Source organism: Serinus canaria, chromosome 3 (assembly GCF_022539315.1).
Source record: "Serinus canaria isolate serCan28SL12 chromosome 3, serCan2020, whole genome shotgun sequence".
NCBI lineage: Eukaryota > Metazoa > Chordata > Aves > Passeriformes > Fringillidae > Serinus > Serinus canaria.
In genome coordinates, this window is record NC_066316.1 from 24081830 (window position 1) to 24104180 (window position 22351).

At 39.3% G+C, this 22351-nt stretch overlaps 1 protein-coding gene across 2 annotated transcripts in view; it reads left to right on the forward strand.

Moving 5' to 3' along the window:
- The window catches only part of EML4 (EMAP like 4), a 147194-nt gene that overhangs the window by 26261 nt on the left and 98582 nt on the right, over positions 1-22351 (forward strand). Inside the window, exon 1 of one of the 2 annotated variants that reach the window (XM_030235379.2) lies at positions 8020-8059. The exons of the other annotated variant lie outside the window; for it this stretch is intronic. Within the exon in view, the coding sequence (XP_030091239.2) occupies positions 8035-8059 (25 nt within the window). The 5' untranslated portion in view covers positions 8020-8034. Of the gene's footprint in view, positions 1-8019; positions 8060-22351 lie in introns of those variants that run through there. 2 annotated transcript variants of the gene reach the window in all.

Below are 22351 nucleotides of genomic sequence, written 5' to 3' on the forward strand. Positions count from 1 at the left end.
TTTGGTGTTGGGGAAAATTGGGGCAGGGTTTTGGGAGGGAAAATCTCCTGTGCAGTTGGGAATTTCCCCTTCTGGTGCTGCAGGGAAGAATCATGTGTTCTGTTTTCACTGTATACAGTCACTGGAGATCTTGGTCTGTGTGCTGACCTACTCAAGATCATGTGCAGTCTTAGAATTTCTGACACAAGTCAGTAACTTCAGTTTGAAGAAAAACATTAACTTTTGGGCAATTCTGATGTTCATCTCTGCCCCTGGGTACAATCTTAGATTTGCAGTTATAAAAGTGTTTCTTGGTCTGTCAGAGTCTGATTGAAATTCAGCCATCAAATTAATTTTGGAGAATATAATTTCTTTTCTGATAATTACTAGTGATGTAGTCACTGAATTACTGGTGATGTAGTCATTACTGTGCAGCTGCATCACTTTGAGGAACACTTGTATTGAGCTTTTGGTTAATTTGCCTTTTGTGCTGTTAGAAATAAGCACAAAAAGCTTGTGATAAAAATCTGATCCTGGTCTGTGAGTTTGTTAGATGGAGTTAGTGGAGTTGAGTAGAGACAAAGCAATTCAGCTTCAGTCCCCAAGATTCATCCAAGTGACATTGCAGTCACTTTCACCACAAGGCAAAGGAGAAATTCAGAAGTTCCCACTCCTTTCTTCAGTGTTTTTTCCCCTTGCAGATTTAAAGTGCTGACTGAAGTTTGAGCTGCTCTGTGTGTGACTACCTGTAAACAAAGTTCAGACTGCAAGTAATATTTTGTAGCATCAGAAATGAAGAGCTGGAAATCTCCTTCTGTAATATACTGGCATTTTCTCCACCATCATCTCTTGTTCTACTCCATCCCTCTGCTCTTCTGGCTTGGCTGCTGCATTTTTTTTTATTTCCCCAGGTACAGGCAGGTACTTTAAACAAGCAGCTGGCAGGGACTAGCAGCTTTTTCCTCTTTGTTGGCAGGATTTGGTGAGGTCATGCGAGCACTTGCTCCAGGAGCTGGGAAATTGCGTTGCAGTCTGTTCCAGTTAGGTTTTGTGAGTAATTGCAGGCTTCCCTTATCTCCTATTGTCTTAAGGGTTTCTGTTGTTAATTGGTTCAGTTTCATGAAACTGTGACAGCTGTGATAAGCCTTACCATTTTTACTTCCAGTTAAATGTTTATAAAATGTGAATTTCAGTGTATGTGGCTCCAAAGTCAGATGAGAGCCTCTGAGTGTATTTGTTTAATTGTCTGTAGCCAAGTACAATTAGCATGTACTGTACAGGCAGTGTAATTATCCTGTCTAGCAAGCATGCAGAATTCTTCCTTACTAGAAGATTGTTTTATTATTCCCTTGGTGTAGCATGGGGCAGCAGTTGGATCCCTGTGTCAAAAAGAAGAAAGGAAGATGTGCATTTTGTGGATTGCATCAGATTTCAGCTAGCTTAAAATAATGCATTGTGCAAGAACATGTCCTTCAGCTGATTCCCTAAACACTATTGACAAGTTTAACTTCTGTGAGCCACACACATCTCCTGCCATATATGGACCCAGAAACAACATCATTCAGCTTAAAAAATAACTCAGCAATTTTTATGCATTGGTCTAAATGCAGGAGGAATTTGGATTGTTTGCATGGAAGAGAAGAGGAAGCATTAACTTTAACTAAAATATAGTACTCTGAATTTGATAGATTTGGCATGAGTGCTGGTCTAATTTAGTGCTTTCTGGAAAGGTTGTTTATGTGTCCATCTACCATGAACCCATTCTTGGGTTTCTTTGTTTCCCAGGGAAGGGAATTGGAGAATGAATGTGTCATGTGAAACACTTCTTTTTTTCTTTTTTTTCTTTTTTTTTTTATAGATGTGTGTTGATGCCTTTTCTTGTTTATTTGGATTTTTTTGCAAGTGAAATTATAATAGGTGTAAATACCAATTATGCCTCACTGCCTGTACTTGCTCATAAGTTGACTAAACAACTGTAGAGTAATGTATGTAATATCTTGTACAACAGAGGTGTGTTTCTAGCACAGAAGTGCTTAGAAATAATTATGCATTCTTCTTTTCTCTTTTACTGTAGAATAATATTTTTGTTCTCTGCGTTGGTGAGTTTTGTGTGTTGCCTCCATATAGTTAATACTTTAAGAAAGAGCATGAAAGGTTGTTTCAGTAGGCTAAGTAGCTATTGACCTAAATGTTTAAAGCTTATTTTGGAGATGTGAGATGAAAGTGTAACTTCCATAAATAAACTGTCAGTGTTTGAGACTTCTGTTTATTTTCTGCTCTGTTTCTCACTCTGGGGTTGTTTTTTAAAGTGCAAATTAAAAGAAATTACATCATTAAGAAGAGAAAGCAATGAAAATGTCATTCATATAGCCACAAGTTTGCTTGGGCTGTTTTTATGGATGTGTTTCCTTTGAGGCGTTCATCCCCAAGGTTGGTGTGGAGCATCACTGCTCATTCCAGTGCTTCTCTCATTTCTTCTTAACCAGGTGGCAACTGGCTCTAAACCATATCTGTGAAGTCCCAGCGTCCTTCTGTCTGTCCAGTACTTAGTGCTGTTATCTTCATCTGGCATTTCTTGGGATGACAGAAGTGGATTTAGAAATGTGTACAAATATCTGAACTCTGACTTGAGTGACCCAGCTGTTGGTAATACACTGCAAACATGAGTTGCAGAGTAGGATTTCTTTCAAAAGCATCAGTTGATAGCAGTGGTGGGTAGTGGACTGTGGAATATGTGTGGTTTTTTTTTTTTTTTTTTTTGCTCTTTGCCTCATTTTTTTGTAGTGTTTAGTGCAGGGTCTTTTAAAAGCAAATAAGTAGCCTTAATCTACAAAATGAATGTTCCCAGCCTTAACTAGTTACTGAAACATAGACTATCAGAGGTACAGTTGGAGCTGTGTATCTTTGAGTTTGGGGTTTTCTGGTTTTGTTGGGGTTTGTTTTGTTTGTTTTTGTGTATGGATATGCCATTTTCTCATACTCAATTCTGGTTAGCCATAGAATTTTAGAGCTCTTAATTTGGTATAACACTTTCCCTTTTTTGTGTCCTGCTCCTCGGTTTCTAACCACACTGAATGTGAAGGAGCAGTATTTTTTTTTTTTGCCAGTAGAAGAACTGTTTTATACAATCCTGCATTAAAAGATATTCAGGGAATTTCAGCAGTATGTACTTATCTGGAAAGATGAGCTAAACTGCACAACCTGCTTTAACAGGTTCCTGTGAATGCCTGCCTTTCATATGCAATAACAGAGGCAGCTGATTGGGGTTGGCCAAGTTCTGCTACATCAATTGTAATTACCTAAACTTAGACATGCCAGCTGGGATGAGAAAGAAATTAAGTAGGTCTTCCTCTTCTGTCTTCTGTCCCTTATTTCAAGTAAAAGCAGATTACCTCTGAGTCGAAAATGTTTTTAAAATCTTTGTGAGAGGAAACTGAGCCATGATGTTTGTGTTTTTTACATGTGAGAGGTTTTTCTAGATATTTTCCCAAGTATAAGCTGAAAGTGATCATCCTGAGTTGATAACTCTGCCCTGTCCAAACAAGCCCAGTGAATTTGTGGAGGAAGGAGCCTAATTCCTATCTGCCTACCTCTTCAGACTGGAGTGTGCCATCAGCAGACTGGGGAAGCAAAGAACCTTCAATAATTAAATTTAGGTCATAAAAGTTTAAGTAACATCCGGTCTCAGAAAGGATACATATGTCTGGAGGGGGTACAAAAAAAAAGACAAAAGAGAAGCAGGAAGAGAGAGAAGTACACCAAGGTTGAGTCAACAGAGGCCCTTCAGAAAAGGGGAATTCAACCCAAAGGAAACCAATACAGAAAGCCATAAAGTACATCAGGCAAATATATGGGAAGGAAATCAGAAGGGTGAGAAGTCTATGAAGCAGATGGTCTACTTTGTAATGTCACTTTACAAAAAGAGGAAGTGAAATAGTTCCTTCTCCAATAGATAGTTAAAGGAAAAAAAAAAATCTGTGGGGCTGTGGAGATAAGTACTCTAATTCTGTGGAGGTGTCTTGTTTTGTTTGTTTGGTGTTTTTTCTGTCAGTGAGAGGGAATCACTGTCACACTTGAGGATGTTGAATAAAGTGATATTCCAGCTGGTGCATTGAAACACAGTGACCTGTTGTGACCAGTTGGATATGCCAAAGAATTCTGGAGAAGTCAGGGATGATGTGGTGGTTCTGTTCCAAACGTGCATTTTGCTGTCAGTGTGAGCATGGTGAAAGGACAAAAAAGATAAGAAAAATTAGTTAATTGGCTAAAACTAGACAAGTTTGAGACAATACAGACTAACCTGATGAGGCAGTATGACTGAGCAAGGAGGAGACAAAGAGGACAGCATGTTGGGCTGGGAGGATTTACTTGACTAGAGGCTTAATTACTGTCTTAGCTTATTTAGCAAGGGGGCAGGACAAACACACGTTTACAGATAAGAGGACCTTCGTGTAGATTCTAAATCTAGAATGGAGCAGCCAAATTTTAAGTACATGGAAGAAATTAGAATGCTTTATCTTAGTGCTTGTCTCCAAGGTATCAAGAAAAAAAGGGGTGGGGGAAACATATGAGACAATGGAAAGGTAGAACATCTCCTGTGAACAATGAACACTTAGCAAAGCTAAATCCAAGGAAAAGGAAATACTCCCACCCACTCTTTTTTCCTTATCCTTGTTCTCACAGAATCAGTGTTTATATTGAATAACATCTCTTTCAGAGGCCACTGAAGCTGAGAACTCTTCTGAGAATTCAAATGATTTTGGCATTTGTATGAGTAGCAAGTAGGGGGTGTTACAGTATACTACAGTTTGTTTTTAGCAAAGCATAGAATTCTCATGGTTTTGGGCATTGGCCAGTTTCAGAGGTGTGGTTTTTAGTTTTTGTGCTTCTTCCCTCTCCAGTATAAAGTATGTCTGAATGTGTTATCAACATAAATGGAGAAGCAAATGCTTTCCCCTTTTCTGATACTTGCTGTAGGATAGATTCACCAGTACTCTTGCCAGACTAAATTTGTTTCTGAAGTACAGCCCTACCACATGGACAGCTTCTGACTTCAGTGTCTGTCGGGGTGATGGAATGAGCATTCATTTACTTCTTTTTAAAGAAAGAAACAAAACCAACCAACCTTCCCCTCTGCAACAAACAGACAAAACCCCCAAATCAAATTCTTTGGTTTTTGTCTTGACTTGTGCTTGGGAAAGTCATTAGGAACTGTTTGTCTTGTGAACATATGAGTATTTCTCTCCAGTGTTTAAGAAGCTGCTACGAGGCTGTAGCATCAATGGGGATGATGTGGGCTGTTATCTCTGTGAATATAAACAGAATTAAAAAGGAATTGCTCTGGCTGGAAGCTGAACCCTCTTAGTAGTTCAAGTGCTTCCATGCACTGGTGGCTGTTGGAGCCACAATGTCTTCATCTGCCCAATTCCAATTCCACCTGCTTTGCAGCCACTCTTGTCACCAGGGAAGAGACTTTTGAGGAGCTGGGATCTGCCCTGTAGCATGAGATTTTCCATCTCAAATATGCAAATAAAAATCTGAGGGGGCTGCTGAGCACAGTCTGATGTAAGAGAGTCAGTCCTGAAGCTGTCAAATACAACTGTTGATTGACTTTTTTTTTTTAAAGAGAATTGCAAGTCAGTTGAAATCAGGTTGGCATGTTGGATCTCCTTGTCACTCTTTGAGATTTCCATCTGATCTAGTGTGGATGGGGACTGGTGGTCATGTCTCCCTCCTGTGGCACAGGGATCTCCCTAATTCGTGCTTATGAAATAAACCTTTCTTCAAAGTTTTTGATGGTCAGGTTAAATCCTATTGGTAAGCATCAAATGCAATGAAATACTTTTTCAGAGGGGCTTTAAACCTTATAATGCACTTAACTAGTATTCTTCTCTCATTCACTGTGTGTTAGCAAGCACATCTGCAAAGCACTTTACATGCCTATTGCATTTATAGTGGATTAGTTATGTTTTTTTTACCTAGAGGGGTATGTGTAAATCCTTGATGTGTGAATTGCTTCTGCAGATGTGTTCAAGTAGAAGCCCCTCACTTCAAAGTCTGAATGTTATGGATGTAAAGTACTTGGGGCAAGAGGAGGCCCCGTGTCCAAGTGTTATCTCAATAGATGGTTCTGAGGCTTGCAAAAGGAAGGAGCTTTAGCTTGGACTTTCCTGCTTGGGGGAAGAAAGCTGTCTTTTATTACTGTTTGTGCTGAATTATGGGAGTTAATCATTGTTCATGTGTGTGTGTGTGCATTGAGAGAGAATGTGGTCACCAAAGGCAGTAAATCCAACAGATCAAGTTTTCTTCTTCTTGGTGCACTCAGTGCAGTATTCAGGAATAATTTTCCCATGTTAGGTGCTTGGAAAGCATTTTAAAATACAGTAATCACAGGTGAACAGAGTTTTACAAAAAATGCTCTTGCAATGTTTGGGTAATTGGTGTATAGTTAATTATACTATAGTTAATGTAGAGGTAATATAGTTAATATAGATGTTATTCTACTTAATATAGGTGTAATTGCATTTCAGAATGTACAACCATACATTAGCACAGTAAAGCTGATGCATGGTTGTACATTCTGAAATACAATTACCTGTATCAAAGCATTAGATGTGACAACTCCTACATTGGTCAAAGGCAAAATACCCCCAGGAGTCACATAATTTTCTTCATTTTCACTTAGTCTTGGGTTGGCAGTTTTCAGTTTGTCATAAGTGAAGGATGCAGAGGCAGGTGAGTTAAAAGGAGATGCTGTTTTTGACCATTACATGGTAAAGCCCATAGTAATAGTTTCCACACACCCGGTGACCTTCAGTGTGAGAACATGCTGTTGTCTGTCTAGTCCAGTGTCTTTTATCTAACTTCAGGCATCAGCAGCCTCTTTCAAAAAGGGTGTAAAACCTCTCTGCCAGACAAATGTGGGATGATCTTCCTCCTCACTCTCAATGAAGTTGTTTTAGCATCCTAGAGAAGGGTGCTTTGTATCTCTTCTAAAGCTTGTGTTTATTTTCTTTATACTCTTTGCCTTCCATGTCTGGTTTAAAAAACAATTTTTTTTCTTTGTGGTTTTTTTTTTTATTTTTTTTAATTTTATGCCTGTTTTTGTCAATGGTAATCTAAATGCATTTATTGACCTCCTGAAAAGAATAAGTGACATTTTTAGGACTGTTTGAAACCTTTGACATTTCATTTTTTTTTAAAGTACTTGTTTTTATTAACATAAATACAACAATACTTGTAATCAAAGTTCTGTTGTGTTTTTAAGAATATTGATAAAGGTTATATAGCTTATACATTAACAAAAGCAAAACATCTTTTTTTGCAGTAGGGTTCTGAAGAAAACTAAGTCCCTGCTTAATATTTTTCTCTTCTTAAAATGGTTTTGAAGGCAACATTTTCTTGTACCCAAGTCGTTAAAGCAAGACATATAATTTTATTTTGCCGGTGTAATAAAAACTAATTTTGATTGTAATGAATGTTAAAAATTAGGTGTAATACAGAATAATATGAACCTATAAAATAATAATTGATTTTTTTAAAGGGTATTTTTATTCATGTTTATTTGTGGTCAGTTGGAAGGAAGTAAGCACTTTGTTTCCTGCTAAGTGTGGAAGGCTTTAAATATCTAGTGCTTGGTGCTAACTTTTTTAAAGCATTACTTATGACTGACACATCCTGGTGTAGTTTGCTCTTCCCACTAGTGACCTTGAAAGCATGTCTGTGCAATAATTGCTTATTGCTGGAACAAAAGATAGTTCTGTCTTTGATTTGTTTGAATTCAGGAAGCTGTGTTTGCCAAAGTAAAATCTTGGTGACGCAACTATGTAAGGCTTCAGCAGCCACACCTCTGCTAAGCAGTTTCAAGTTTTTAGTTCTAACCTTTGTTCATAGCCATATTCCTTTTCCAGCAAAACGTCTGAGGTGGTTTGCTTTCTTCCTTTTGCACTGGAGCTGTGCTAAAGAAATGCCAAATTAGAAGGAAAAGCAGCAGCAAATACTGTTGAGGTTTCCAGCCCTTCTGTGCTAAAGCCCTTCTGGATGGTAGCAGAATAAATGGATTCTCTTCCTGATCATTGTGGTAAGGTTGATGCACAATATTCTCGAGTGTTGGTTGGTATAGATGGTGTGGGGTTTGGAGAATAGGTTTTGTAATGAGCTAGCTATGTTTGATATCTGAGAAGTAATGCAGAGCACCATCACTGAGCTCCAGTGCCTTCCACTGAGAAGGAGTAGTGGATCCAGTTAATAGGTACTTCTTCACTGCTGTAATGCAGTTTTCAGTCTGGCTCTGAGGTACTGCATTAACATTTGTCTTTGATATTGGTGTTTAATGCAAGAATACATTTCTAATGAGCCAAGCTGCTGAAAGTGTTCCCTCTAGGACTGTGTGAATGTGGTTTTCACTGCTTTATGATGAGGATTTGCCTTTGTGTAATTATGGATTTGTAAGAAGCCCTTCAAAATGAATAGGTTTTGGACAGCAATTACAGTTTGGAAGTGTGTATTGCTGTCAGTGTGCCGAGCTGGTCCCTGTGCTCTGCGGGCTGCGTGTCCTGACCTCTACTCAGGACCGAGTCTCTGGCGAGTGCAACCTCTCACCATTACCAAACTGCAAGAGAGCATTTAATTACAAATTAGCTGTTTTAACTGCTTTGGGGGAAACAAAACCCCACAGTGTTTTGAAATTAAATCCTGAAGGATCAGCATTTCTGAAGCAGATCAGTCTGTGTCTGCCTGGAGCCATCCATATTTATGCGGGTGCGTACACACGTGGCTTTTAATTATCAAACACCAAAGTTTCCTTTTGAAATTTCTGAAATTTGACCCTTGGATGCAAATTCTAATTTTTGTCAAGCTCCAGAGTGCTTTAAGCATCATGTTTGAATGTTTTCTGAGTGTAGAGGGTTGAAATCAAGAGTCATGGTCTTGGAGAGCGTTCAGAGCTTTGTTAGTGCTGCTCTCCAGTCAGATGCAATGCCAGGGGTCAAATCTTTGTTTACAGCAGAAGTAAATGAAGCAGTCATTTTACAAATGAGTTGTGGAGAAATGATAGTAGTGGCGTGTGGAGCCTCTGCAGTCCATTTCTTGCTGCATTTAGCCATGCCTCATCTTTGTCCTGCCTGATTTACTGTTAAATTATGGGACAACTCCCAAAGACCCTCACTGAAAGCAGTTTGTAATCTTCTACCATGCTGAGTACAATACCACATTCATCATCACAACCCACTGTTTGAGTTAAAATGGGCATGAAAAACCTGTCATTTACAAAAATAGACTTATTTTCCTCCTTTCTAACTTGCTAATTAATACTGTTGTGTTTCTTGCTCTTCTGTGCCTGCTTTCTGACAGGGCTTCCAGAGCTAATCAGCACCACTCCTTTCCTAAGACTCTTAGAGGTGTTGGTAAAGGATTCAGGCATATTCTGTACCTTGAGAGACTAAACTGTATTTAGTGTGGTTTTTAATTAGGGAAAAAATACACTTCCTCATTGAATGTATTTTCAGCCATTGATATATGCAGACTTTCCTGCTGCAATACAAATAAACATCATCTGTGTTCAGTGTGGTCGAAGTATCTGCAGGGAGAATAGCTTCAGCATACTTGAAGTAAAGTTATGATAGACACGAGATCCAGATGCTCAAGAGCAGTTTCTCCTTAATGGTTGGTATGGTTTGGAATGGGAGGAAATTTAGGGAAGTGATGTTAAAAAAAATAAAAAACCCGCCATACTCATTAATGCATTAGTTAAAAAAAATTCACAAAATTAAAAAATCTAAAATTAACAAACCAAAACCACTACAATGATACATAAAAGAAAACTGTGCATGCCTCAGAAGAAGTTGGGGAATGTAATTCCATAGAAAATTGGGATAGTAGTTCAAGTGTTTGACATGTATTGGAAATTTCCTAAAACAAACTTTTGTCTTATCGCTGTAATATGCAGGCTTCAAGTCGAAATGAATTTTAAAAAGCTTGCTGGAGAAGGTAAGAGGTATACAACAGCTGTTATAGATGAAAAAAGTCTTTCAGCTTCCAGGATTGACTAACTGTTGCCTTCCCCTTGGGCTACAAAGCAAGTGGTGAATGCTAAAGTAATGTGAAAATGGGATGGTAAAAGACCTGGAAAAAACATGAAATAATCTAATTTAAGAATGTTTTAATTGAGGCTTGGTCTTTTGGCTGCATTTAGATCTAAATGATACCCATTCATTTGGTGTGTGATAACCTCTCAGAAAGGGCTGGGATGTGCAGTGAGATTTTTGTGCTTGGTAGGAAAAACGTAAAATTAAGAGTGTTGATAATTGAGTATTTAAAGTTAATCTATGCAGAGATGAACCTTTTACTTGAAGACAGATTTACGTGATATTCACAGCTCATAAATCATTCTTGCATTGCCTCCCTGCTAGACTATTGGCAGTATAAGGCATTTCTCAAAATATGCCTGTTTTCAATTAGCTCAAGGAAAATTCTCTAGTTACAGAAAGAACATCCATCCCCATTACCTGCTCCAGGAATTAACACCAAAATACCTTTGCATGAAGATTACCAAAGCTTAGTGTGTGTAAGCAATGATTAGGGCTGATTTTTAAATAGGGGAGGATAGGAAGATTTAACCCAACTGCCTTTGAAATGTGCCTAATCCTGAGGTTTAGAGTTGTGATGGGCTGTGGAGCAGCTCCTCAGAAATGGAGAAGTGCAGCCCAAAGCACGTTGGGGGTGGAAGGCAGGAGGATGTGAGAGAGCCAGCGTGGTGTGGCTGGAGCTGGTCAGGCTCTGGTTCAGAGGGTGATGGAAAGGCAGGATGCTGCCTTGCTTGCCCAAGCTGCTCTGCTCTCCTGGGCAATTGTGCTGTTTGTTGTTTTTCCTCTTCAGCAGCAGTTTTCTGTACACGCTGTGTGTACAGCCTTCCCCTGTTTTATCTCTGGGCTGAGGCAATTGAGAGCAAGCTTCTTAGTTCTCTTTTATTATGTCTTCTCTGAACAGCCCTCAGACACCCTTGCCTTTTGTTTGCAGTTTGCCCACTTCATTGTGCTTTGGTTAAAAAAGGTGCTTGTGTCCATGCAATTACAGAGCCCTGCAAAAAACAGCTTGTTCTGTGCTCTCAGGGTATTCCTTGCATGGTGAGTTCCACCTCTCCTACATCGACTTTGTTCTCTTAACTGAAGAAAAGGCAAGGGACTCTGCCAACTTTCACAGAAAGCTTGTTTTCTTCCAAGGAGCATTGAAATAGTTCTAGTCTGTGACTTTTCCTATTGAAAACCAGATTTGTGTGAACTGGCATACTTGGAATGAACAATGTGCCATTAATGTGGTCGATCCAAAATCCCTTTTTGAAGGCAAAATGGTGATCTTGATTTGTGTGACATTGCCAAAGTAAATGTCACTTGAAGTCATTGGCTTGCATTTAGCTGGAACAATATACCTGGCTTTTAAATAAAGCTTTTTTTTTCACTGCCTGATCGTGGGTGAAGAGCTAATTTTATTCTGTTTTTTCTGCTAGTGAGTGGATTTCTAAGGTACTGAGTTAATTAGAACAACTCTTCTCTGTTTTCCCAGGGAAAGAAGCGTGTACTTCAGCACGTACATTTCGATGAGTAAAATGACAGAGACAATGCTTCTAGGAGCATCTTGTCACCTCCTCTGGTGGGGAGGGCAGCTTTCTTGAGAGCGTATGTGTGTGTATACATTTGGAGAAGCTGTGTTGAACATATGTCAGCTGCTTCTACAAAGTGAGCATTTCCAGAAATTGTCACGAGTGTCAAGATTAAAGTGATGCTGGCGTGTATTTGGGCTGATGGGGCAATGTTAGCCATCTCATAATTTAGGTAGTCACCTCCTTTTCACTGTGGTCAAAAGAAGTGGGTCGTTTTACAATGTGTGTACAAGGAGAAAAATGTACTCTGTTGCACTGAGGCTGTGACACATTGTTCTGCTACTTGTGATGCACTGGGGCTTGGTGCTCAGGCACACAAAGGACGATGGAAATGCTTTGGATATAGTCTATATTGGGAATTCTTGACATTTTTATGAATAGCATGTAAGTCTGTTTTTATGGCACTTGAAAAGCACTTTAGAGGTCCTCACAGTTTGTGGCTGTGTCAGTACAAACCTGGGTTTTCATTAAAGACTTGGTGGACAGGTCTGAAGTGGCTGGAGTTTATCACATCCAGAAGTGCTCAACAGGAAGATCTCTTTTGATCAATGTATGTGTTCAGGGATCTTTGTGTACAGGCATTGCACGTGTCAAGATGCAAAATGTTCTTTAGTAAATTAAAAAGAAACGGACTGTGGGTTGAATTCAGTATCATATTTTTCAGCTGGAAGGTGAGAATGGGAGAGAGGGAGGATAGCCTTGGCCATGCTAAGCTGACCTGTGTGATGAGTCAAGGGGTAGCAAGCACCATTTTGTCCCCACTTTAAAAAATCTTCTATTTATTATATCTGTGGTCTCAGACTTTTGAGGTCTGAAGGAAACTAATGCCCAGTTTTTAGGAATTCATGTAGTAGATGCCTATCTCTTTACTGTAGGGTTTCTGGAAAATGTAATTTCTCCTTTACTTGCATAATAAATCTTTAAAAATTTGGGAAGAGTTAATTTATTACATAGCTATAGGTTCTGTGCTTTAATAAGAATAGTGTGCCTCCCTTTAACAAATGCTTTTATGTTCTTGACTGTTGTAACCTTTCATTTGAAAATCTTCCCAAAAAAAAAAAAAAAACTTCCAAAACCCCACAAGGTGAGGCAGGACTAGGAAAAGAGTATTTTAAAGTGACACCTTACTTTGTTCTTTATACTAGTACTTACAAAATATATATATAGTACACATATAAAATGTACATGTTTATTATATATATAGGTACATGTAAATATATATATTTATTTAAAAAAATAAATATTTATATACATTACTTTTTCTGCCAGTTTACTTCAGTAACAATTTTTGTGTTGGTGTTAAACCATTTTTGTAAAATTTGAAGAGAAGAAACGTGAGGGTTGCCTCTAGCTTGGTGGAAGCCATGGTAGGGAGCAGAGGTGCTGTGTCTCTGCAATGCTCAGGGAACAAGGAAACACCACCATCAAACACAAGGTGCCATTTGTTTCACCAGGTTGTTGTAGTGCCAGCAGTCAAACCTGCTTCAGTTTTAATCACAGTGTTTGAATTGAGGCTAAAAAATAAGAGGTCCTGCTCCTTTTGGAGTTTTACCCTTGATTTCTAGGGAGGAGAATGGGAGAACTCCTAGAATAATTATGGCTTAATCTATAAATCTGGAAGGATTTTTCTGGGGAATTGCTGTGTTATCGCCACAGCCCTAAATGGAAGTTACTTAGAATGAATGTTAAACTGAAATGCCCTGCAAGATCATGGAAGATAGGCAAAGCTAGCACAATGCTTTGGGTTGCTGTTCAGACACTGATGCTGCTCTTGAAAAAGCTCCTTTTTCTGTGCCTTCCAGGGATTTTTGAATTTAAACATCCTGTCTCTTCAGGTTGTTTGGATAGCACTTGCACAAGCTTGAGGAGGAGAGAATTGATGCTTTGTGCATGAGGAAGCACTCTGTTTAATCTAGGCAAAGACTAGTATGTGCCAAATACAGAAAAGCAAGAAAACTGCTCTCAATTATTGAGAGCTTGTGTATTTAAGAAGGGGGAAGGTGAATAAAAGGAAAGAAAAATATCTTGTTTGGGTTTTTTTTTTCCAGTCCTGACTGATCGAATACCTGTTTAATAAGTAATTTGTGAAAAGAAAATAATCCTAATGGGCTCTTGGGTCATTGGTTTATGGGCCTGGCTCCAGGAAACCTTGGAGAGAATAATTTAGTTAAAAGGATGACACTAATGAGGCTGAGAGGGAGATGCTCAGCAGCCTCACTAACAGGGTGTTGACTCTTGTCAATCCGCTCTCTCTCAAGTCCACAGAGTGGGGACTTCTTGGCTTTTCTTGGTGGCACATGAGAGCTCTGGCTGAGCTTTCTCCTCGTCTAGGCTGGCTGTGTTTGCCAGAGCCAAGGACCTGTGCATCCCCCAGGGTTCAGGCTGGAAGGCACAGGGTCTTTGCTGAGGTTTCTGGATTTGAGGTGGTGCTTTTTGAAACTCAATTTCCTTAATTCTCCCCAATCTGACAGTTAAAGGATGCTCCATTATGATGGTGGAAGAAATAGTGGGAATGTTGGCTTAGATTCAGTTTTAGATGTCACCATACTTGAACAGTGGTGGTGATAAACCCCATATTTAGCCCCTTGCATCTAAAGAAAATGATTTATATATTGGCTTTCTGTGAAAGCTTTCAGAGTATCAATTGAATTTTTCTTCTCTTCCTACTGCTATGTGAACCTAACAGCTTTGTTCAGGATGAGTCTTTTTTGGGGGGGCAAGGGGGCTGGGGTTTGTGGAATTGTCACATTTGCTTTTGCCTACATGCAAAATTAACTTATTGTAGTATATTTTCAAAGCTGGTTTATAGCAGATAGAACATACTGACATGCTGTCCAAAATAACCACATCTTCCTTTGAAGAAAAAAAAAGAAGGTGAAGGACAAAGTTCTTGTTAGCAGATCTAATTGCTTTCTGATAAGGCAGGGAAAGATGGTTAGAGAAAAATACTCCTCTGAAGAGTTTTGATTAGGTTGTATATTGTCCTTGTTTATGCTTTTCCTAATAAAAAACCAGGGAAGTAGCACCACTGCTCTGCAAGTAAAGTTCTAGGAAACATTTCTAGTGCTTCTATTAAAAGGCAAGGAAAAAAGAAAAACTAATTCCTGCAGTCAGAAAGTCTTGGGTTTTTTAAGCTGTGTGTCCTACACAGCTGCTTTTCTTTGTGTGATTGCTTACTTTGAGGTTTTCAAGAGTAGAAATGTGACATAGAGGCAGCTGACCTGCAAACAGCAACACTTGGGCATAAACTGAAATATAAGAGGATATTAACTCTAGCATTGTACTTTCAGGTTCTTATATGCACATGCTGTCTTTTCTTATATACCAGTCTTGCCAGAGTTTTTCTGTGAGGTTTAGACTACATCATTCATACATAGGAAAGAATTAAAGAAAAAAAGCTGAAGAAAGCTTAATATAACTTTTGCCCTTTCAGTTTGGTTTATGGTTTTTGTTTGGGTTTTTTTTTCAAGGGGGTGTGTTTGCCAGGTAGAGAAGGCAACTTTTTTCCAAGGTAATTACTCCAAAACCTTATAGGATATGGCAATCTGAACTTGTGTTTAAAATAAGAGGCAAGAAAGGCTGCAGGAAGGGGGTGGGGCAAAGATGACTGGTTTGCCCGAATAGTGTCCTGCTTTCAAGTAAAAGGAGAGACTTGAGGTGTGACACATGCAAAGTCACGTGTAAATTTGCTGAAAACAAATTATTTTGGGCCTGCATATGATTGCTGTTGAAGCATCAGAGATATCTTACTTAGGTTTTAATGCCTGCTTTACCCAGGATATTAAAGCAAGTAACAGCATATATTCATATCCTACCAATTTAATGATTAAAAATAAATTTTAAATGGTACTGCATTCTGTATTAGACCCAGTGCAGGTGTCCTGTGTGCTGGATACCTTGCAAACTTGGGAAGAGAACAAAAGGCATCATGAGGCATTTCTAATCCAAGAAATACAAAAGATGTGTACATTTTGTTGGTATTCCAGGAGAGTTAAACAAACCAAAGGATGTTGTCTGTAAAATGGAATTGAAATTTGCTTTCCAGCATTCGAGTTTGTGTCTGTGAGCTCTTAGATTGTGTGAGCCTGTTTTTCAGTGGAGTAAGCTGGAGAGAATTTCAGTTTAATTTTGAAAATTTATTTAAGTTTGAAAGGCAAACCTAAATAAACATTTCTGGTTTTTTTCTTTTAGCACAGAGATTTTTAGCAGCGGTGAACTTCTTGTCAAAATGCTTAGTGCATACCTTGTAATGGAAATTGTGGGAGAATGTGAATAGAACAGAAATAGACCCAGCGTTTATCTGATAGTTCAACACAAAGTAAATATTGAGATTTGTTTCTTCTCTTGTAATGGACTATTAAAGTACAGCTGACTTGGGAATGGAGGGCTGAAGGGGACAATTTCCCCAAACAGTCGTGTAAAAAAGAGAAGTTTAAATCTAGATGGGCCTGTTGCTGCCATTCCCCATGTGTTCTAACACATCTAAAGCCTTTATAAAATGACAGAGTGTGAATAAAGCACAGTGTGCCCCAGGGAGGCAGCAGAAAAGTTGAGACATTCTTTCTACATCTCTGTTATAGCAGGAAATGTACTAAATGTAAATGCCTGGCTGAGTGGAGGAACACACCATACCTGAGCCACAAAAGTCCCACCCAGGAAAAATTCACTCAGGCAGTAATGAACAGATGAGGTGCTGTGCAGAGCCTGCTGAAGTTTGAGTTTGTTGAAGTACAGCTTGCCAGTCCAGATGGAGTAATATGTCAAGCTTTGGGGGAGTGGGAGTCCTTCCACCAGCCTGTGCTTCCCCCTCATCTCCTTCCTTTTCCTGAGATCCACCCTGCCTTACACAAACATACCTGCAGAGCTCTGTTGCTTTCAGCTCTTAATTGCTAAGCTAGAGGATCCCAAGTGCTTTAGCTTCCCTTATCAAACAGATTTTTTCCCTGTGCTCTGTTCTCTGAGTTGTCTTCTCTGCACCTGTTTCAGGTAAATTGGTTTTGGCAAAGGCAGGTTGGCTTGGTTTTGTTTTGCTTTTGATTTGGTAGCCACAGCTATATGTATAGAACTACAAGTAGTGGTTTGCCAACACCTTATATAATTGATCATTCTGGTTTTCTGTTGAAAATAGGCACTTATTGTGTTTGGGGAGAGTACTGCAAAGCATCAGTCCCAAACAGCAGCTGATGGCTCTCTTCTCCCCCTCATCTCCTATTATTGGATCATAGCAGAAGTTATTATTCAGAGTTGCCTTTCACTTCATATGTTTAAATTTCGTTTGCACTAGTGTTGCTCCAGCTAGCCCAACAGACTGACCAGTTTCTGAGAGATGCTTTTGGGAACAGCTAATTCTCCAAACTTTGGTCTCCCAGCAGTCATTATTGTATACCTGCTTTTTCTGTATGGTCACTTCTGTAACTTACACTTAGCCCTGATGTCACCAAACCTAAGGAACACACATTTTCTCTTTGTTTGGATATCTTATGTCTATGTTTCCTGTCTTTAAACCAGTGCTTCATTCATCTTTAAAATGTTATGTGTCCATACCTTAAATACTACTGTTTATCACATCAGTTCTTGCTTTAATTCTGGATTAAGTTCACTGCTGTAAGCTCTTTGGTTCCTTTTTTGAGGGATAAATTACTCATGTAAAATGAAATTTGCCTTGTCTTCATTTCACTGCTCAATTGCATTTCTCTGGTTTCTTTTGTTCAGATCTTGTCTTATCAGGGTCATGCTTTTGCATTTGTAGCACCAAGGCTGATCTTCCTTCTCTCCCAAAGGATTTCCTTTCCCTCTCCCTCTTGTGGCGATTTTTGGCATTGGTCGCTGTTGTGAGTGCCAGTTATTTCAGTGTTGTGGAATGAAGATTATCCAGATCCCCTTATTTCTTTATTTTTTTGTCTCCACACTGTATGTGGCAATAACCATTTCCCTCTCCTCATTTTCAGTGTCATTTTGTTTTTATAGAAATGGAAGGCAAAACATTTCCTTTGGTGTTTGTTCCAGGTTTCTTTTTCCCTATATGATCTCTTACACCTCAGTGTGTAGTAGGTGTCTCTCCCCCTTCTTTGAAGCTGCAGAGCAGTGATGCCTCAGGATTTCTTCTGCATAGTTCAGCTCAAGCAGGCTCCCAGTTGGTTCTACTCTTCTGTTGGCACCCTGTAACCTCTAAATGCTTTTCTTTCTTAAGCTTTTGTTTAGTTATGGAAAGAAAAATGTTTCGTACTTATTTTTAGCATCATAGGTCAGGTTTTTATTCATCCAGGTAATCTGGGCTCCTCAACAGATTTGTTCCTTAGCTTGGAAAAGAAACTGAATATGCTGTTGGGCTGTGTCTCTGGGAGGTGGTCAGGAATGGTGAGGATTGGGTTCTGATTGCTTGAGCTGCTGGTCATCTCTCCTGTCCAGCAGCAGGAGATGACTGGGACAGCATCCCTACTGACCTCTGGCTGATCATGGCCACTGACCCAAGGAGTCCTTCAGCTCTTGTGTCCATGGCACTGCTCTTAATCATGTTTGGTTGGTTGCATTTTTCAAAAAATAAAATATGCCAGTTCTCAGGAGTTCACCCTTCCCTTTACATTTTATGAGAAAGAATTCTATGGACCACAGGTGTCAATCTCTGTAGGATGCCAGCTGCTCTCCAAAGTGATAATTGTCAGAAGTCTGTTATGTTTCAGTATTTCTCTTCCTTTCTTTCTTTTCCCTCATCCACCACTCTACCTAGCAATTTTGGCCTTTGTGTGTGAGTGCTGGCCACCTCTCAAAGGGTCTGTTTCTCTTACCCTACTTCTTGTGTTTCATAATATGGCAAAGGCTTGTTTTTTTTGTGAGGCTAATGCTTTTCCTTTTGAGTGTCTGAATTGTCAGCTGTGGTAGGACACTCTGGTGCTAACATGTGGAAAACAATGCATCATGCGAGAGAAATGTGTGGCCAAATTATTTGTGTGTGTGTGTGAAAAACAACCTTTTCTGCAGGACACTGTTACTTTAGGACTGAAGGCTGCGTGGGAGAGCTGAAATTGCTGGAAACATGTTTATAGGGGAAATTCTGGCAGGTTTTTAACTGCCATACGAGGAGTGTGGCTGTCTAAAAACAAGAAGTTGTCTGATTCTTTTTCCAGATGTGATCCCTTTAATTGCAATTTTAGCATATGAGAAGGTTTAGGAATAGAAAGACTGATACAAAGTGTCTGATGACACCAATTATTGGCTCAGGTTGTTTTCTACTTCCATGTACACAGTAATGTATCTTCTTGAAGATGCTTGTGCTGTATAGGCAAGTGTTCATGGTTCCTCCCTGTGAAAGTGGGATGGAGATGTTAATGGTGATGTGAAACTGTGTAAGCTGTGCATGGTTCCTCCCTCTAAAGGAGTGATGATAGGTGTTAAGGATGATGTGAAACTGTGTAAGCTTTGAATGGTTAAATGTTGATTTATGTCTGGATCTGCTACTAATATTGTTGTACTGTTGAGATTGCTCCTTTCATTTAATTACCCAGACCCTCTTCTGTGCTTGCTGGTTTTTTGTGGCTTGGTTCTGTGTTTGCTTTCTTTTTCCCCTTTCCTCTTGCTTTTTTCCCTAATTTTCCCCTTTTTCTTACCCCTCTAATTTTTGTTTGTTTGATTGGGTTTTTTTTATTTGTTTGTTTAGCTTTACTTAAGCTCCAGAAGGAGAAGAAGTCATCAGGTCTGCTGGTTATGGGTCTGTAAGCAAGGGTGTGGGATTTTTTGTTTTGGTTGTTTTTTGGTTTGTTTGTTTGGTTGGTTGTTTTTTTTTATTCTGGTGAGTTAATGGTGAGGAGAAATGGGCAGAGGGAAAGCATTAACAAGTAGTGATGCCTGGCAGGGGTTGATTACATTTGAAATAACTGGTTGTGATTTATGTTGTTTAGTTTGCAATGAGAAGGAAGAGGAAGTAGGACACATCCTGTCTAACAGCTTCTTTTAATGCTCCACAATTTATCTTTGCAGCATGTGCAGTAAGACTGTTCAGATTATTCTCTATTTGAAAAATGTTCAGTACTGTTGAGACTTCTGCCTAATGTTGTCTGTAGACTTTAGTATGCAAGTAGCCCCAGGTATATTGTTGCTGCTGCTTCCTTAACAGCTGAGCATGGTTTTAATGTTCATCTCCCCATGCCAGAGAAAGGATCTCAAAAGTTTTGAACCCCAAACCAAGTCATTAATAAATAAAATTTTGTCCTCTCCCTTGATACAGTAATTCCTTTCCTATATGGGCACAGGTGTGGCCCATGTTGTAACTCAGTTGGATTTTGCAGTAATCACCTCCTTTCTTGGGGCTGCTTTGTCCTTTATGACCCTCAGTGAGCTGCTCTGGGAGGCCAGGTCAGTGCCTGGCTCTGTGGGTCATGGGTGCAGGTTTGCATACAGACAAATCAATCTTCAAGGCCACTTTTTGGTCCTCTGTGCAGGTGGGATTTTGTTTGCTCATATCACTAAGGAGCCTGCTGAACCCCACAAGCAGGTTGTGTATAAGATGAGTGCATGTTGAGATCTAGGGAGTTTTGTAATCAGGTTCTGTTTTGTCAGGAAAGGGAGCCTTTAGCCTGTATTTGGAGAAGTGCAGATCTTGTTGAGTTCTATTATTTGACAAAAGAAGGCTTACTTGCCAGATCTTTCAACTCTGTTTTTAGACTAGGGAAGAAGGAGAAAAACAAGAAATAAGGATTTGAAATAAATGTTTTTAATCTTTGCTGTTCCAGGAGTAGGTTTCACTTTTGTCAAGGTCCTTTTTGGAGAGTGAAATTAAGTGTGAATTTTCAATCTTTTTTTTCAGTCTTTTTGATGTGCAGGTGGGACTGGAACTGTGTATGTTGTGAAAAATCCTGGACTAAGATTATTTGTTTCTAGGCAGAAATACTAGGAGAAATTTACTAGATTAATAAGTAAATAAATGTTCTTTCATGTAAGCACCTCTTTTAGCATAGTAAGAGCCTCAAAACAGTTCCTGTCATCAACAATTCATGGTTTAAATAGTCAAGAAAAGCAAAAACAGGATAAAGGGAAATATTTAAAGGAAATAAAGGTATTGTGTTGGCCATCTGTTCTCCCCTGTTTGCTAACATCCCCTTAATTTTATTTCCTGCCTGATCCTTAGTGTCAAACATGCCAGTATGACACCTCCTCTATTCCCAAACCTGTGGAACTGGAACCTTTGTGCATGTTGTCAAAGGGGAGTAAACAGTTTTAATGCCATTATTTAAAGGCAATCCCTGGAGGAATTTGGAAATAGACCCTTTGTGCAAGGAATTTGTGGCTTTTCCTTCCATGGTTCCCCCAGGAGGTTGTCCTTGCTTTGGAGACACCATGGGGCTGGTGTGTCATTCATGTCTGGCACAGAGCTGGAAGCAGCTCTTGTCTTGTTTTGGCAGGAAGATCAGTGCAGCCAAGGGTGCCCTGGGGGAGCTGTGGTCAGTGTGAGCTTTGGGAGATGAAATACTGGCTAAGGAAGGAAATATCCATCCCATCACTAGGAGGGTTTGCAGGGTGATCTATGTTCATGTGGCTTGTGTCTTGGTTTTCACTTTGTGTGCCTGCAATCCTGTTGTGGATCTTTGATTTGTTCAGCATGGCTCATAAATTGCTACCTTGCTGGATTTTCCAGTGGATTGGAAAATGGACTCTTACTTTGGAAAAAAAAAACCCTGGGTTTGTTTTCACTTATATGCTTCAGTTATTTGTTTTCATAATCTACAAAGGAGTTACAAAAATGTAATGGGCACAGAATTTCAGCTTACATCTAGAAGAATCAAAAAAATACACAGACTTGTCTGGCTTAAACTGGAACTTTAGGAATTTTGCATTGGTAATTCAGACGTGTGGATTTGCTGTCATTGTGCAGCCCCTCCTAAATGTGCTGGGAATAATCCAGCAATGTCAGCAATGCCTAGAGCAAGTTATGTGGTTATTTTTTTATGAACCTAAAATTGTGTTAATCTTTGTGAAGGTTAGAAAGGCAAACTCATAATTCTTTTTTATCACTTGGGTGTTTTGAAGTGACTTTGGTACCCCACAAGCCCGTGTGTATCACTGCAGGTTATTTTTCAGAATGGCAATGCTTCAGTCCTTTCTGATACAGCCACTTGCAATTCAGACAGGTTAAACAAAAAAGAGTTTTAAAGGCTTTCTGCTTAATGCTTCAGTGCAATTAAATCCTGGCTTTGTTTGTAGAAGATGGGATCAGCATGCATTGGAACAATTGATATGGCCCATAAAAATAAGAGGCTTTGGTTCATTTTTGTCATGAATTTTCAAGTAAGCCAAAGTGAAGTGAGCATTACCAAGAGATGCATATTCAGGGATTGAACCTCCTGGTAGAGGGAGCTTTGTACACATGTGTTTGTGGGGTTTTTTTTGGTTTGGGGTGTTTTTGTTTTTTTTTTTTTTAACATCAGCTCTACTGCTAAAGGACAAGATTTGATGGGAATGTTTTAACAGTTTGGTTTTCTTTAAGGCAATGTTTGATGAAGCTGTGAAGTATATGGAAGAGAATTTGTGTGTTTGTTTAGCAAAACTGGAAATTCAGCAGCCCTCAAAGTTGCAAAAGGAAAAAGCATGAAAATCAGACCTGTGTGTAGGGGAAGTGATCCTGAATTAACTGACACAAGGTCAAAAACATTGGCCTTTTCCCAGGAAGTTGGGTTCTGAGGTTGGCTTCAGCACATTTTAAACAAAGATAGTTAATTTAACCTG